The 15,412-nt window shown below is 41.6% G+C and overlaps 1 protein-coding gene across 1 annotated transcript in view; it reads left to right on the top strand.

Annotated features, from left to right (window-relative positions):
* LOC125929813 (immunoglobulin lambda-1 light chain-like) overlaps positions 1–15,412 on the top strand; it is a 30,542-nt gene continuing 15,130 nt past the window's right edge. The window contains exons 1-4 of the mRNA XM_049641315.1: positions 1–214; positions 302–608; positions 6,069–6,075; positions 11,195–11,258. Of these exons, the coding sequence (XP_049497272.1) occupies positions 91–214; positions 302–608; positions 6,069–6,075; positions 11,195–11,258 (502 nt within the window). The 5' untranslated portion in view covers positions 1–90. The remainder of the gene's footprint in view (positions 215–301; positions 609–6,068; positions 6,076–11,194; positions 11,259–15,412) is intronic.

The following is a 15,412-nucleotide window of genomic DNA, read 5'->3' as shown; positions in this document are numbered from 1 at the left end:
CCCTCCCTCCCTGCCTCCTCTCCTTTTTCTCACCAGTGTCTGCTGGCACCACCTGGAAAAAGCAGCTCAGACCCTGTCTTGCCCTCTGCCATGCACCCAGGTGGTCTCCTCCCAGCAGGTGCAATGGTGAGGTCACTCTGGTCTTCTGTGCACCTCACAGGATTAGGAGCCATGCTGGGTCCCCTTGCCTTTCTGGGCGCCTTTCTGTTTCTGGGTAAGTCCCAACTCCCTCTTCGTGCCAGGTGTCGGGGGGCTCCCTGAGGCTCTGGCCTCCCTGGCCTCATCATGATCCCCCTTGCAGGCGGCCTGGCGGAAACCAGACTGGAGCAGCCGGCCTTGATCATGAAGCGAACCGGCAGCTCAGCCATCCTGTCGTGCAGGGCGAGAACCAAGGTCAGCTACATCCACTGGTACCGCCACCAGGAGGGCAAGGCTGTTCAGAGGCTCCTCATAGTGGCACTGTACAGATCATATGTACAAACGGATTCAATCCTGAAAGGGGACAAGGTCACGGCCAAGAGGGGCACGGATGGCAGCAGCTGTAACCTGTTGCTGCAGAAGCTGGAGAAGAGTGACGAGGGCGTGTATTACTGTGCTGCCTGGGAAGGGCACAGCCCCACACGCCTTCCTCGTTCCTGTACAAAAAGGTCTCTGACTCTCAGAGCCCCCTGGGACTAGGACCTTCCACTGCCTCTAGGTTCCTGGGGTTGCCCTGGGGTCAGCCCTCAGCACCCCTGACTCTCCTGGAGGCCCCTTCACATAACCCAAGATGCTAGGGAGCCCTGGCTCACAGGCTGGTGCAGACCCAGGGAGCTGTCCCATCTGGAGGCTCTTTTCAAAGACCGTCCAGGGCGGAGCTTCTGAAGCATCTGGAGCAGGATCTGAGCTGCTCAAGGCAGTAGCCACGAGTACCAGGCACCAGCCCCATGTGACTACTGAGCACTTGAAATGTAACCAGTGCACTAGTCCATGCCGCGATGGGCTGCTTGTGTAGCGTACAAGTCATATTCTGGAGACTATAAAGAGAAGATAAATTCTCTTTAATGATTTCTATATTGATTGCATATTGAAATAATATTTAGGACCTTGGCCTAAATAAAAATAGTTTTACTTGTTCTTTTAACCTTCCTTTAAGGCAGCGGCTAGAACATTTTTAATTTGTCTCTAATTGGTAACTTACATTTATTTCTATTGAACAGAGCTGTGACAGATGGCCATTTAAGATTCTGACCACATCCCCTGAAGAATGCAAGAATAAGATATCGTGCAAATAATTTCAAGGCCGAGAGACTCTCTGGGGATTCCACACAAAATAGGTGCAAGTCGAGACTGGAAGGCAGCCCCTGACTCCAGTTTCTAAGTTGCCACCCCGCCCACCGCTGGTTCCTGTGCAGAGAGAGACTCCTTGATCAGAAGCCCAGGAAACAGTGTGGCTAACTTCGCAGCACCCTCACCCATGCCTGGAGCTCACTCTCCTGCGGGGGAAATGATCCTCAGGGCAGGTGCATGCATCAGCACTGGACGAGACCCCGGGCCCTCCGCCTTCCCCTTCTCGAAAGTGACTCCATATGGGATTTTGGTGGACCTTCCTGGACCTTTGCTCTCTACTGATAAAATGAGGTGCTATATCTGCCAAAATTATGCTAATTATGTATTAAGGCAAAATGATACAAATACGATGTCACTATGTTCACTACCTTTTTGTAAATTTGGTCAACCTTTTAGAAAACCCTCTGCTTCTCTATATGGGGAAGAAAAACGTTCTTCCTGGAGGTCTAAGCTGAATTAAACCCATTTTCAATTGAACATTCAAAGTTCAATGACGGCTTAATTGCATTGGTAAAAATGATTACTGAAAGTCTAAATGATCTAAAGGAAATTGGTCCCTCAGATTCACTAACTCCCTGAGCTTCTGTTTTTGCAGTGGGGGATTTATATTTAAGACATACTTGCTTTTCAAAAAGCCCAACACCCCCACCCTCTACTGAGGGCCTGGGTCATAGCTAAGATCTCCAGCATGTGCAGGAAGGAGTGGGGGTAGAGAAACTTAGCTGTGCTCTGTTTTGGGGGATATCCCTTCATTTGTCTTCCCCATTATCCTAATAAAATCAATCCCATGCCTCTTGTATCCTCTCAGTGCCTGACTCTCTGCCACAGAAGAGTGACTCTGTCATCTGACCATTACAGTTTCGTGAGAGAGAAATTAGCTAAATATGAGGACACTCTCATGAGATGGCATCCCAATTCAATGTAAATCTCACTTTTCAACATGGTTCTATATATCCTGCTTTTGAGTTGCAGCCTGGAAGGACAGTGGCCCTGTGCATGGAGAAACCACCGTATTGCCAGGGGACAAGTCCCACATTACAGTCATTTCCTCCTCCTGCATTTTGGCTAAGGTGAGCGTCACCAAGAACACTTGGGCTACACACCCAGAAGGCCAACCAGCCCTCCTGTCTTAAGTAAATTTTTACCAATGAAATGTTTGTTTAAATGACTAATTCATAAAATCACTAAAAGCATCTTATTAAAATGTGCAGAACCAACTACAGTGACAGCTCTCTTAATGTCTGTTGAGGTGGGATTGATACTTGACCATTATTGAGGGACCCACATTATCTCTTGCCGAGGATTTTGCATAGATACATGCTGGAAATGTCCTGAAGATTTAGACTCAACTCGTCGCTTTCTCTCTGGCATGAGTGAGACTTTAAATAACAGAACCAACATTATGTTATCAAGTAAGTGCCGAGTGAAGTCTAAGAACATCTTCAGAATCATGATTCTCATACATACATTATCCATTAACAGCTGCCCATATACATACCACTGTGGGAAAAGGGATGTCTGTTATGTCAGAGTCGCCTTGTGAAAATCGTAATTGTAAAAATTTCCAGGCACCTGGAAAGCCACGCTGACTGTTTCAGGTTGGGTGTTCTCTATGTTCAGCCCCGAGAACAGGTTTAGGGATGCAACCTGGGGCAGAGAGGAGTGCCCAACTTGGTAGACGTCACCTCTGCACATTGGGATCAGGATAGTTTTTTCCATGTCACTTCCGTGTTCCCCAACTTGTCTCATAAAAACCTTGTATTGCTTGTAAATTTTCTTTTAAATTTATTTTAAAAGGAATTCACATGTTTCATAATATTAAAAATCTCGGCATATTACTGAGCACTTAGAGACAACAGGTGAAATGTGATGGTTAGAAAGACCTGTGGTTGGCTCTGTCTTAATTACTTTTCTCCCCTACTTTTCTCCCCTCTTCTCAAACAACCTTTGCTTCTTTTACAAAAGAACACCTTGTTTTTTCTCCTGAGTTCCGTTCACTCTGTCTGCCAAGTTAGAGAAAACTTTAATGCTAAAGAGCTCAGAGTAGCTTCTTGGGCTGAGTGTGTCTTTTCCGTCATGTAGGACAGACACCAAGTAGTACAGAGAGTGCACAAATAGTCTTTTTATTAACACTGTACCGAAACTTCCTAGATTTCTTTACATCTTATGGTCCAGATGCAGAGACAAGAATGAGATCACCCCAAGCACAGCGTGATGGACAGAACTGTGATTTCATTCAGTGAGATAGTCTGGCACTTTCATTGCCTTAAAAGATGATCCACCAACTTCCATGGAAGGTTGCTAGAAATCAGGTTCACATGATCTTCACCTGGAGACTGAGAAGAAGATAGACTTCCGAGTAAGACTCTGTGTGTTCTCTTCTTTGGGGGCACTGATGTCTCTCCCGGTCAAAGGACAGGAGTGGGTGTTGAGGGGCATAAAGGGAGGACTTTGCTGATTGCCTTCCGTTTCCCTCTCAGGATTCATTCTCCTCTTTTCTCTACCCTGCTCTATACTCCAGGAAGCTAATGCCTATGGATTACACTAATGGATATCTTTGTTTTGATTTCCATTGAATTGTGGCCAATGAGAGTTGAAGTTCAAAGGAACCATGACCTTGTCACTTGACAAAAACATTCATTCCTTGGGTACTAGATTTCTAGGCCTCTAATTCCCTGGCTTGGAACTAGAAACAAATTCTTCAGGTGAATTAATTGGTATAAAAGGGAATGGCCATTCCCACCTGTATCTCTTGGTTCCTGAACATAAAGCTCTGTCCTGGGCTAGATGACCCTATATGTTGGGCCCAGGGGAGAATGCAGCCAACCCAAAGCCACCTGTCAGGGAGGGAACCCTGAGCTCACTCTGCTCCCAACTCCCAGCCTCCTGCTGATGCTTCCATTGACTGCTTCCAAGCAGCAACCAGAGAATAAGGAAAACCATAGACGCAGTTCATGGGGGGCTCCCTTGTAATGACCAGGGCAAGGTAAAAAGAGGTGGACAGCCCACCTGGAGGAGCAAAATGAAGAAATGAAGCAAATGGTCAGTTAAGTGGGTTATGGTTTCCACCAAATAATTAAAACAATTTGGGGAGTATGGGGAAGATTATATCTAGTTTATTTCATTTCAGTTTCCACAAAGCCACCAAGGACGCATTGCTAACAGAACAGGGCATGCCCTGTTTCTTGGGTGACAAAACAGAAAACTGGACAAGTGTTGACAGATTATCATTAAATTCTGTGCTCTTCTGGCTGATGAGCTTAGTAGAGAGCAGCATGTACTTTATGTAAGACTCTTGTTCTCTGGTTAAATCAGAACTTCTCAGGTTTTTGTCTGCTTATGAAGTAAGACGTCATCAACTAAGTAGAATAAAACAAATAACTTAAAGAGATCTATGTGTAGATGAATGATTATGGTGATTTATGAACCAATATTATGATGAATCCAATACTGTGTTCTTGATGGTCTTTAATACAATAAACATGCGTACAGTAGTGAAAAAATCCCAACTCTTATTAAAAAAGACGAAAGATGGGCATTTGGGTGGCTCTATCGGTTAAGCACCTGACTCTTGATTTTGGCTCACATCACGATCACAGTCTGTGAGTTCGAGCCCTGTGTCGGCTCTGCACTGACATTGTGGAACCTGCTTGGAATTCTCTCTCTCTCTTCCTTTCTCTCTGCTCCTTCCCCTTTCTCTCTCTCTCTCTCTCTCTCTCTCTGTCAAAATAAATAAATAAACTTAAAAAATATATAAACGAGACAAGAGAAATGCCTGCCACTTTCATAATGTCAAGTAAAATCCAGCCTCTCACTTTACACAGTTTGCTATGCAATGTCTCTGTATCGGAGAAAAGAGAAAAGAGAATGTGATGGTTATCAATTTTACCTCACATATAACACCAACTGTGCCCAAAATGTCTGGTTTGACATAATTACATATTAACTTGGATTCCTATTTAGAGACTGTGTATGTTGAAATGGTCTGGTTCTCTCAGAGAGAAGCAAAATGGCCAGAGATATTCAGTAACTGTGAAAAACTCAAGCTGTGGGTGCCGGCAATGATCAAAAGGCAACTCGTGTCCATTTACCTCCATTGGCTGCCAGATAATGTGTGAAGTTGATCAGAATATAAAGTGAAATGAAACGAGAAGAATACAAGACACTATGCATATTGCACCTGTAACTTATCATTGTAATGTAGTCCACAAAATAACATTTACATTCATACATCTGTAAAGGAGAAACCTAGAACTTCACACACCATAATGGAAAGAGCTGCTGGTCTTGGTGACATGCTCATGGGCATTTTTATCTTCATATTTATCCTTTTTCTCCAAGTTTCCTCAAAGAAGATCTTTTCCACACATTCTATGTAGCAGCCCTGTGACTTTCCTAGAGTCACGTGTCACTCCTCTGTACCTCACTTTCCTGATCTATGAAATGAAAACTGCAAACATCCATACCATGTGATTGCTGGGAAGATGTAAAAGGTGAAGAATGTTTAGAAAATAAGCCCGACAAATAAAGAATGCTCACTACATATTTGCTCTTCTGAAAGTTAATATTTATTAAACATGTAATATTTTTAAAATATTATACTGAGAAAGAGTACTCATAAAACGGCCCCTGCCAAGTAGAAACCATTCCCATTTCCACAGAAGTCAAGATGCTTCCGGGGGGTCTGGGTTGCTCAGTTGGTTAAGTGTTTGACTTCGACTCAGGTCATGATCTCGCAGTTCATGGGTTCAAGCCCCACGTTGGGCTCTGTGCTGATAGCTCAGAGCCTGGAGCCTACTTCAGATTCTGTGTCTCCCTTCCTCTTTGCCCCTCCCCTGCTCTGTCTCTCTCTCTCTCTCTTTCTCTCAAAAATAAATAAACATTAAAAAGTTTTTCAAAAAGTTGCCTCCATGGTCCCTTCACATTCATGCCAAACAGTCCTGCAGAGACCACCACCCTATTTTGAGGTGGGCAGAGCAAACATGAGGCCAAAAACATGGTGACCTCAGGCCCTGCAAGTCTGAAGCCAGCACCACAGGGCCAACAACCACCTCATCAACCACTTCCTTCCCCCTCCCCAATTCAGGCCACGCTTTCCTGGCACTGAGGCAGGAGGCATACCCCAGCAGGTCCCCACTGTCCTGCCTTGTCACTGAACAGAAGCCCTCCCGCTATGCCACACCCCTGTAAACATATACACATGCCTTTCTAGCTCCTGGAGGGACCTGGCTACAGTCTACATAGGACTTTTCTCCTGCATCTGTGTCCTCAGCAAGGTCTGAGCTAAGGAGCCAAAGGACCCAATCTGTGATCTTACTTTCAGTTATCTTTATCATCCAGCCTTACCTCTTGGGGGCCCAGGCTGGCTTTTGTAAGTGTCCTGATTTTTCTCTCTTTCTCCATCTGTGAGAAGGTTCTGGGAAGGAAGCCTTCACCAGTGTGCAAAATGGTTTCTTGACTTTGAATGAATGAATGAATGAATGATGGAAACTACAAGGAGTGATATAAACCTGGGTTTGAATTCCTGCTCAGTCACTTAACTAACAGTGTGATCCAGGAACATTACTAAATATTTCTCACAGGGTTGCTGGGGACTGAAGGAGGTTCCACACAGGACAGTTTGAGCACAGAATCAGGCTTTACTTCCAATTCTCATGATAGCCATACAGCTGCCATACTTGTGAAATTTGGTGAAAAATCTGTAACTCAGGGGTAAAAAGGAGCTCAAGTATAGTTTTTTTTGAAGTAAAACTTAAAGAAAAAATTTGACTATATTGTTCCAAGAAGTATTTAACATTGAATTATTACAACATGGGTGTTTTGGTGAGGTCTTCTGGGATCTGATAGTCCTTTGTACCAACAACATAATAAAATAACACTGAGACAGATCTTACTGGACAGGCCTTCACTGGTTTTAAAGCAGATTTTCCTCCCTTACTCTTGCCCCTGAAGAACAACGGTTGGTGCTGCTCCCCAGTCCTGATTCATGCCCCCTCTTGGAGTCCTTTCTGACCAGCCACCGGCAATGCCAACTTCACATGTTGGCTTGAGCTTGTAGCTTGGAGCTTGTAGCTTGTAGCTTGACCATGTTCCTTTTTTGTCTTTTCACTGTTTATATGTCCACTGTCAACTTGTTCACAGGCCTCTGATTCCACTCCCTTGCTTTACAAATGGAGACACCAAGATGAGAATCCCTCAGGATCAACTCTCCTTTACCCGAACACAAGACAAAACATTGCATATACACTGCAAGCTATCTGGGGTTTCCCTAGAAAAGACCACTGTGTTGTAGTACCACATAAAAGAAGGGGAGCCCCTGAAATGAATCCTATATGGCTCAACCAATATTATCTATAAGATAAGCCCGATTTCAGTTTGGACACAGATATGAAAGACAAGGGAGTCTTTTGCTTGATAAGCAGATAAGGTCTTCAAGTCTGATGAAGCTACCTGCTCTTTTACCAGCTGGGCACTCACAATGTCACGAGGCAAAAGGAACCTGTAGAAAACCTTTTCTATTGCTAACCCTCAACTCCTTTCTCACTTGAGCAACCACAGAAGATCGTTTCCTGCTCTTAGTCACAGACTCATAAACTGTTGCAACAGGAAGGGCCCTTTGGACATACAGAGCCCGATGCCCACACAACCAGTGGGATGTGGGGCCCAGAAATGGCAAATGTCTTGTCAGAAGGTAGTTAACCCCAGAGGCAGTGGTACAGCTGAAAAACCACGGAATCCCTTCCAAGAGGCTTCTTCTTTCCACATATCAGACAATTGGGTTTGTTTTCAAACTTTAGTTTTAGTAAGAAACACATTTTTCTCTGGGAGATAGAATTCTACAGATTTCTACATTCCAGGAAAATATTGTCATCATGGAAATTATTTTCTCATTTTGCATTTCCTGGTAAAGATGCGTGTTGGCAAATGGTAAACATAGCTATGAAAAAATGGAGAACATTGTTCACATTTCTCAAGTACATTTCTGTTGGCATATTTGCATTCTCAGTTACTGAAGCGTATCCTCTTTCAGAAATACAATCTCAGAGAGAGCCAAAGCATAAGAGACTCTTAAAAACTGAGAACAAACTGAGGGTTGATGGGGGGGTGGGAGGGAGGGGAGGGTGGGTGATGGGCATTGAGGAGGGCACCTTTTGGGATGAGCACTGGGTGTTGTATGGAAACCAATTTGACAATAAACTTAATATATTGAAAAAAAAAAAAGAAATACGATCCCAAATTGCTAACAGAGCAAGTCTGGCGTTTGTGAGAACAGAAGGGCTCTTCCTTTGATGCGATCTCTGAACAGTTTCAGACACTTGAACACCTGGAAATCAAACATTTTAATTCTCTGAACACTTTTCCTGGTAATTTAGAAAAGGCCTCTTGATTGGCCATTCAGTCCCTATCTCCTCTTTTTTTTAATTCTTTTTCTTTTTCCTTTTCTTCTCTCTTCCTTTTTTTCTTTCTTTCATTTTTCTTTCTTTTTATTTAGCACTTCCATTCTCTGTCAGCACTTTTCCTTGATACGGCCTCCTTCGAAAACAGACATTTGAGTCAGTTAATCTGAGGAAATTTACAAAATGCCAGATGCCGTGAAGCCTATATTCAAGGACTTCCAAGGGAACCCAGAAGATCAAATTGCCAGGACAAGGTTTCTACCTGCTGGTCATGCCGTGCAGCTCAGGAGAAGGCTGACATTTTTTAGAACCTCCAACCAGGGTGATCATCTGTAACCAGGTTGGATTGAGATACTTGCAAAAGGAACTAGGCTCATAGTAATTCCACTGGTAAGTAACTTTGTCCTATTTTGAGCCTGTGAATGAAAAATTGATAGATGCTTTTTAGAAAAAAACAATGTTGGATCACCTCAGCATATGGACAGCAATTTTACAGCTACTGGTCACTATATACAAAAGCAAAACTACTTTGCAAATGGTTTATTGGCTCCCCTGCTTGTAAATAGATTGGATTCTATTTGTAGACAAGACACACACACAAGGATAGACTCGGGCGTGAAATTAAAATATTTTAGGATCATTTCTATAAACCATTGGTGTAAGTTAATGGTTCAGGATGCTTTTGAGAAACACTTTGATGGAGTACCTTTACTATTGATAGTGATCCTTTTTAAATGAACAGTGCTCCTTTCTCTAATAACCTGCAAAATCTATGATTGTTTTTGATCTCATCTTTAACAACAGTGCAAAAGCATTAATTCTCACAGTAAATGACCTAAACATCTATAAATGCCACTTTATCTCATTACTCTGGCTTCTTAGAAATCAGGCTGAGACAAGTCAAAATTTGTGCCATTGTGACTCTTGTGATATTGACTCGAAATGATCCAGTTTAATGGGATTCATGAGCTCAGTAAACCATTTCAGCTCCAGAGTCCATGACAGGGTGAATAGTTTCAGTGTCTTGTCCTGATCCTCAGCAGCCCTATACAGGAGATCCCTTTGTTCCAATTTCACAGATAAAGAACCTGAGGCTCAGAGAAGCTCAGTTATTTGCCTAAAGTCACATGGCAAGTTGCTGTGGCAAAGTTTGGGACCCAACAGAGACTTGTTCATTCCAAACAGCATTGTCTAGACCATTATATGATATTAGAAACATGAAGCTGCATTTTTAATTCTGATACTTATTTACTCTTGTGTAGACTGACTTTTTTTCATCGTCTCTTTAGTTGAAAGTTTAACTAATAAAGGCTCATAATTTGTATTACTACTCATGCAGAAAACAGTCATGGCACTAAAATGGCCTCCTTCACCCCGTGTAAGTCATGTCGAATATGCATTTATTAAATTCTCAGTGTGAGTCTTAGGGTATTGCTATAAAATGACAAGTCTTTTCCACACCATTGCATTCAGTCTTCTTTCCGCATCAGCATCGAGTGCGCCGGAAACACTGACTCGGGCAGGACAGCTGGAGCAGGTGACCTACAAGCGGGACTCGGCCGCATGACCCACAGCTACCTTTCCGTTCAGGCCAGGACAGCGGCAGAAAGACCAGACCAGACAGGATCCTCTGATGAGCAGCTCAGGACTTTACATCAGTGCCCTGGAAACTCTTAGGGTAATTTCAAGTTCAAAGGAGCAGTCTTCCAGGAATAAATACGTTTAAGACGTCACCTTTAAGATTTCAGACTCTGGAATAACTCATCTGGCTACTATCAGTTGGAATGGGATTCTGGGAAGAATTTGCTTTATAATCAAACCAGATACCCACGCTTCAATATATAGAAAAATCAATACCTATAAACACGTTGAACACTCATTAATTAAACAATTACATTATTTTTATTTTTGTTCCTCTTTGAAAATTATAGAAATAGTAACCGTAAATTACACTCTAGGAAAAGAGCTGATATGATGCATGAAAACCTTTTAAAAAAAAGAGATTTTGAAGGTTCAGGAAAATGTTGAGAAAAGGTAAAATCATACTCTCCAACTCGTGTGAGTGAAATGGAAAGACAGAACAAAGCCGCCCAGGCAGAGAGGGGTCAGTCCATCCATTCTTGACTGCGTTCATCTCTAATGGGATTGAGATTCATCTTTGTTTAATGCTAGCAAGACCTACTTTTTATATTTATATAGATATTGAAAATATGGGCACAATTTTATTTTTTTAATATTTATTTATTTTTGAGAGAGAGAGAGCTTGAGCAGGAGAGGGGCAGAGAGAGAGGGAGACACAGAATCTGAAGCACACTCCAGGCTCTGAGCTGTCAGCACAGAGCCTGACGTGGGGCTAGGACTCACAGACCCTGAGATTGGGTGCTTAACCAACTGAGCCACCCAGGCGCCCCTGGGCACAATTTTAGAAAGGGCACAAAGGGAGATTTGTGTAAAAGCTTTTCAGACAGTGGAATGGGTATGGCTGGAAGAACCACAAAGTGTTCGGTCCTGGCACACTGCTCAGGGTTACAGGTAAATATTCTTTCATTCTTCTGTATAACATAGGGAGGGGAGGTGGGCAATGCAGGGGCGGAGGCCAGGGGCTGGTGCTGGCCCAGAATGCTAGGATTCGGTCCCAGTTTGGACACAAAGGGCAGCGGGATCCTTGGAGAGGTAGGTGACTGTTTCCCAGTCCTTGGGGGTAGTTGCTGCCTGAGCTCCCATGAATGACACTGACAAGGAGCTAACTTGCTAGAGCAACTGGGGGTCCCTGAGGGGTGGGCATGTTAGGTCCCTGTGGGATTTCTGTGCTGAAAGGTTTATAATGAAATTTGTGTGTCTTATTTATTTGATTCCAAAAATAAACAAAGGAAAGGAATGGACCAAAATTTGATAAACTTGTCATTTTGTCAGAAGGTGATTCATACCGGGTATGGACATATTTAACCGCACAAACATATCCAAGAATGTCATGAGCTGGGTTTGTGTTTTCTGAATCCAGGCTAGTAAATGTGCTCATTCTTCATTAGCCTTAGAGACGAAATTTTGCCTGAATGTGGGCAAACATCTTACAGGGATGTTTCTAGCCTGCTAGATCGAGTGAAAAAAAAGTTTCAAAGAATTTTCACAAAGGTGGTAAAAATGTTGGCAAATTAAGAGAAATTATAGATTTTGGTTTCCTTAGGGGTCAAGATCACAGGCACAAACAAATTCATAAATTGAAAAGTGACTTTCTGGTCTTCTTTTTTTCAACTGACCACATACTCAGTATAAATTCTAGAAATCCAGTGAAATAATGGTGAGACAGATATAAGTCATGAGGTGCTGAAAAATCTTTCTTAGAAGAATGTGGTGCAGAGAAAAATGTGGACTGTGATTCTGGATCTATCACTTTCTGTGTAATCATCCATTTCATTCCATCCATTTATTCTGTCAATGTAACAACCGTGTCAAGTGGATGTTGTGAGGACTGAATGAAATTAAGTATGGAAACAGGTACCACATAGCTTGGGATACGGTCAGCGATTTAAGAAAAGTCAATGCTACAGAATTCAAATTACCACCCACTGGATGAAATCAGGAGTATAGAAAACTGTATTAATTAGTAGCTAGTCTACACATTACTTAAGAACAATTAGTATCTACAGAAACACTTTCAATTTCTAACTCATCGTTACGTGTATCTAAAAATGATTGGATGTTCTAAGCATTACCTCAAATATTGTTAGCCTGAACGTAAGGTGATCTCTCATTTTCAGCAGAAATATCGAGATGTAAGATGGGACTATGTCACAACTTGGATGTATAAAATTATACTGATACACATATAAATCAAATACTCATTTAAAATATTTAATATCATGTTTGAAATATACCTACAAAGTAAAGATTATATCATTACAAACATCAGTTGAGAAATACTGCCTTTTTTGCCCTCACATTTCATTACCAATTTTCTTCAGACTCTTCACATGCATCTAAAACGTATGCTTTGTAGAAAATTGCTGACTAATCACAATGTCTGTTTTAGGATCCTCTTATGAGATCACTAGATATTTTATTGGAAAAGACAATTACAAAATAAAAGCATTTTTTTCCATTTATTCTGTCATTCTATATATGTACAACATAAACATAAAAGTATAGAGACTTAAGTCTCAAGTATTATTTACCTAAGCCATATTAAACTTCTTTATCTTTTAACCAGTGCTGCCTCTAAAGTAGCATTAACTGAGTTTATTTCAGGTTGATATCTTGTCCAAATTATATGTTTGATCAAAGTAAAGCACTAGAGGAATGTCTTTTAAAACGAGAGGTTGCCCAGGACTGACCTAATCGTAAGGCAGCCCCTGCTTCATGAGGCATAACTTCGGGAACAAAAGCTTCACCGTGTGCTCTGGCATTTCAGTGTGTTTGAATTCCACATGTTTTGTGTCTGTAGTGCAGAGTGAGATTAGCAAACATCTCCCATTTTTCATGTCACCTTCAAAATTAGACCTTACTCAACTATCAAGCTCTGGGACAGAAAGAGAAACCAGCTCTGGGTACCTGGGTGGCTTAGCCAGTTAAGCACCTGACTCTTGATTTTGGCTCACATCTTGATCTCAGGGTCATGAGATGGAACCTTGCATGAGGCTCTATATTGAGCATGGAACCTGCTCAGGATTCTCTCTCTCCCTCTCTCTCCCTGCCCTTCCCCTGCTTGTGTGCTCACGCACTTTCTCTCTGCATCTCTCTTTCTCCCTAAATAAACCTTTCGAAAAAGAAAAAGAAACGAGTTCTAACGCACCAACTATTTCTCATTCATTGATACTGCGTATTTCCAAAATCAGTTTGAGAAGGCCTGAAATAAAATACGCAAGTACAGTTAGGCCACGAAATAAAAATGGAAGTCCAAAAGCACTAAGGAAAGGAGAAGGAAAAAAGGCCTGTGATGATCCAGCAAGAAACACAGGTACAGTTTTAAGTTCAATGTAGTAGAAAAATGTTGTGTAGTTGCATCCTTTTTATTCACTGAAAGGATGAAGCCCACCAAGTTTTCAGTTACGTTATGCTTCTCCCACCATAGAATTAGAAACAGACTTCAATGCCGGAGTCCTTTAGTAGGAATGTGAAGTGAAAGAGTGGGCATTGCCTTCCACATCCATTTTATAAAATGAAGAAATGGTCTTTAAACAAATGCATTTCATTGCTACAACTGCATCATTGCTTTGGAAACCATGACATTTAGTGTCATTCACAGTTAGTGACCTTCAGCAGACATGGTCATGCAGGTGACGGTCTAGGGATCTAATGCGACAATAGGAGACTTGGAGGACCAGGCAAGCCGCCATCGATCTCGTCATTCCATCATGAAGGCCCATGGTGGGAGATTCTAGCCAAACTTGGGAGATTATTCTCTGGCCTCAGTTTCTCAACTCATAAGGTGGGATAACAGGATGTATTCAGTCAGGAGTCATATAAAAATTAAATGAGAGACTGTGAATAAAGTACTTGGCACGTTGTCTTACACCAAATGGGTGCTGGATGGAGATTGCCCCATTTCGAACCTAAAGGGAGAATTGTATCCAGTATGGATGGTGGTCTGTAGCCAATCATACTGACAGAGCAGAAATTCTCCAGAGGAGTCAGCTGTACTTGTAACTGCTCCAATGGGAATTTCCCTTGCTGTCCATGGATACACAAATAACTTGAATTTAGGGGTAGTTGCTTCTGTTTAATGGACTTTTCTTCCCTTACTTGGCAACAAAAATGAAATTACAATGTGGGGATTTTGGTATTTTTGTAGTTCTTCAATGTACTTTAAAGTTTTTATTTATTTACTTATGTTGAGAGAGAGAGAGAGAGAGAGAGAGAATGTGAGCTGAGTGAAGGAGGGGCAGAGAGAGCAGGAGAGAGAGAATCCCAAGCAGGCTCCACACTGACAGTGCTAGGCTTGCCCGGGGACCCAATCCCATCAAACGTGAGATTGTTCCCTGAGCTGAAATCAGGAATCAGAGGCTCCACTGACAGAACCACCCAGGTGCCCCATATATACTTTAAATATTAATCCTTTATGTTAATTGATATCATCTCTAACATCAACAAGTTTGGGCTTCATACTTTTTTTTTAGTAGAAAAACAAACTTTTAAAATAGGGTTAGAAAAAAACGTAGAAATATAGCTAAAAATATAGTTAGTACTTTTAAATATGCTTGAAAATTCCATAAATTTGAAAGTCTTATTCACATATGAAATAGCTATAATTATTTAATAAAAGAAAAATTAGGATAAAATAGAGGAATTTTGAATCAATATTAATATGCAGGTTTGAAATATCATACTTAATTGAAAATACGGTTGCATTTGATTAATTTATGTAGAATTCACACTGCTTCCTCTTAATAAAATATATAAAACTCAGGCAATTTACTTCTACTTTTTATTATGAATGTATATAAATGTATTGGATGAACTCATTTTGTAGACTGGTTTCTATTTTATGCACCATGGAAATGATTTTGACACTTCACTAAGTTTCAAAGAGAACGTTGAAAGAAAAACATGTAATATAATTACCCAAAATATAGGCACGAACCGTATATAACCAAGTACACAAGTTAATGCTCAGTTAACTATCACATTGAGAAAACTGTGAAAGTTCAAGATTCCTTCTATCCTGAAAAGAAGGAACTTCAGAAATCTAG

The sequence above is a fragment of the Panthera uncia genome, chromosome A2 (genome assembly GCF_023721935.1).
Source record: "Panthera uncia isolate 11264 chromosome A2, Puncia_PCG_1.0, whole genome shotgun sequence".
NCBI lineage: Eukaryota > Metazoa > Chordata > Mammalia > Carnivora > Felidae > Panthera > Panthera uncia.
The sequence above is the reverse complement of the archived record's forward strand: the minus strand, read 5'-3'. Positions and strand labels throughout refer to the sequence as shown.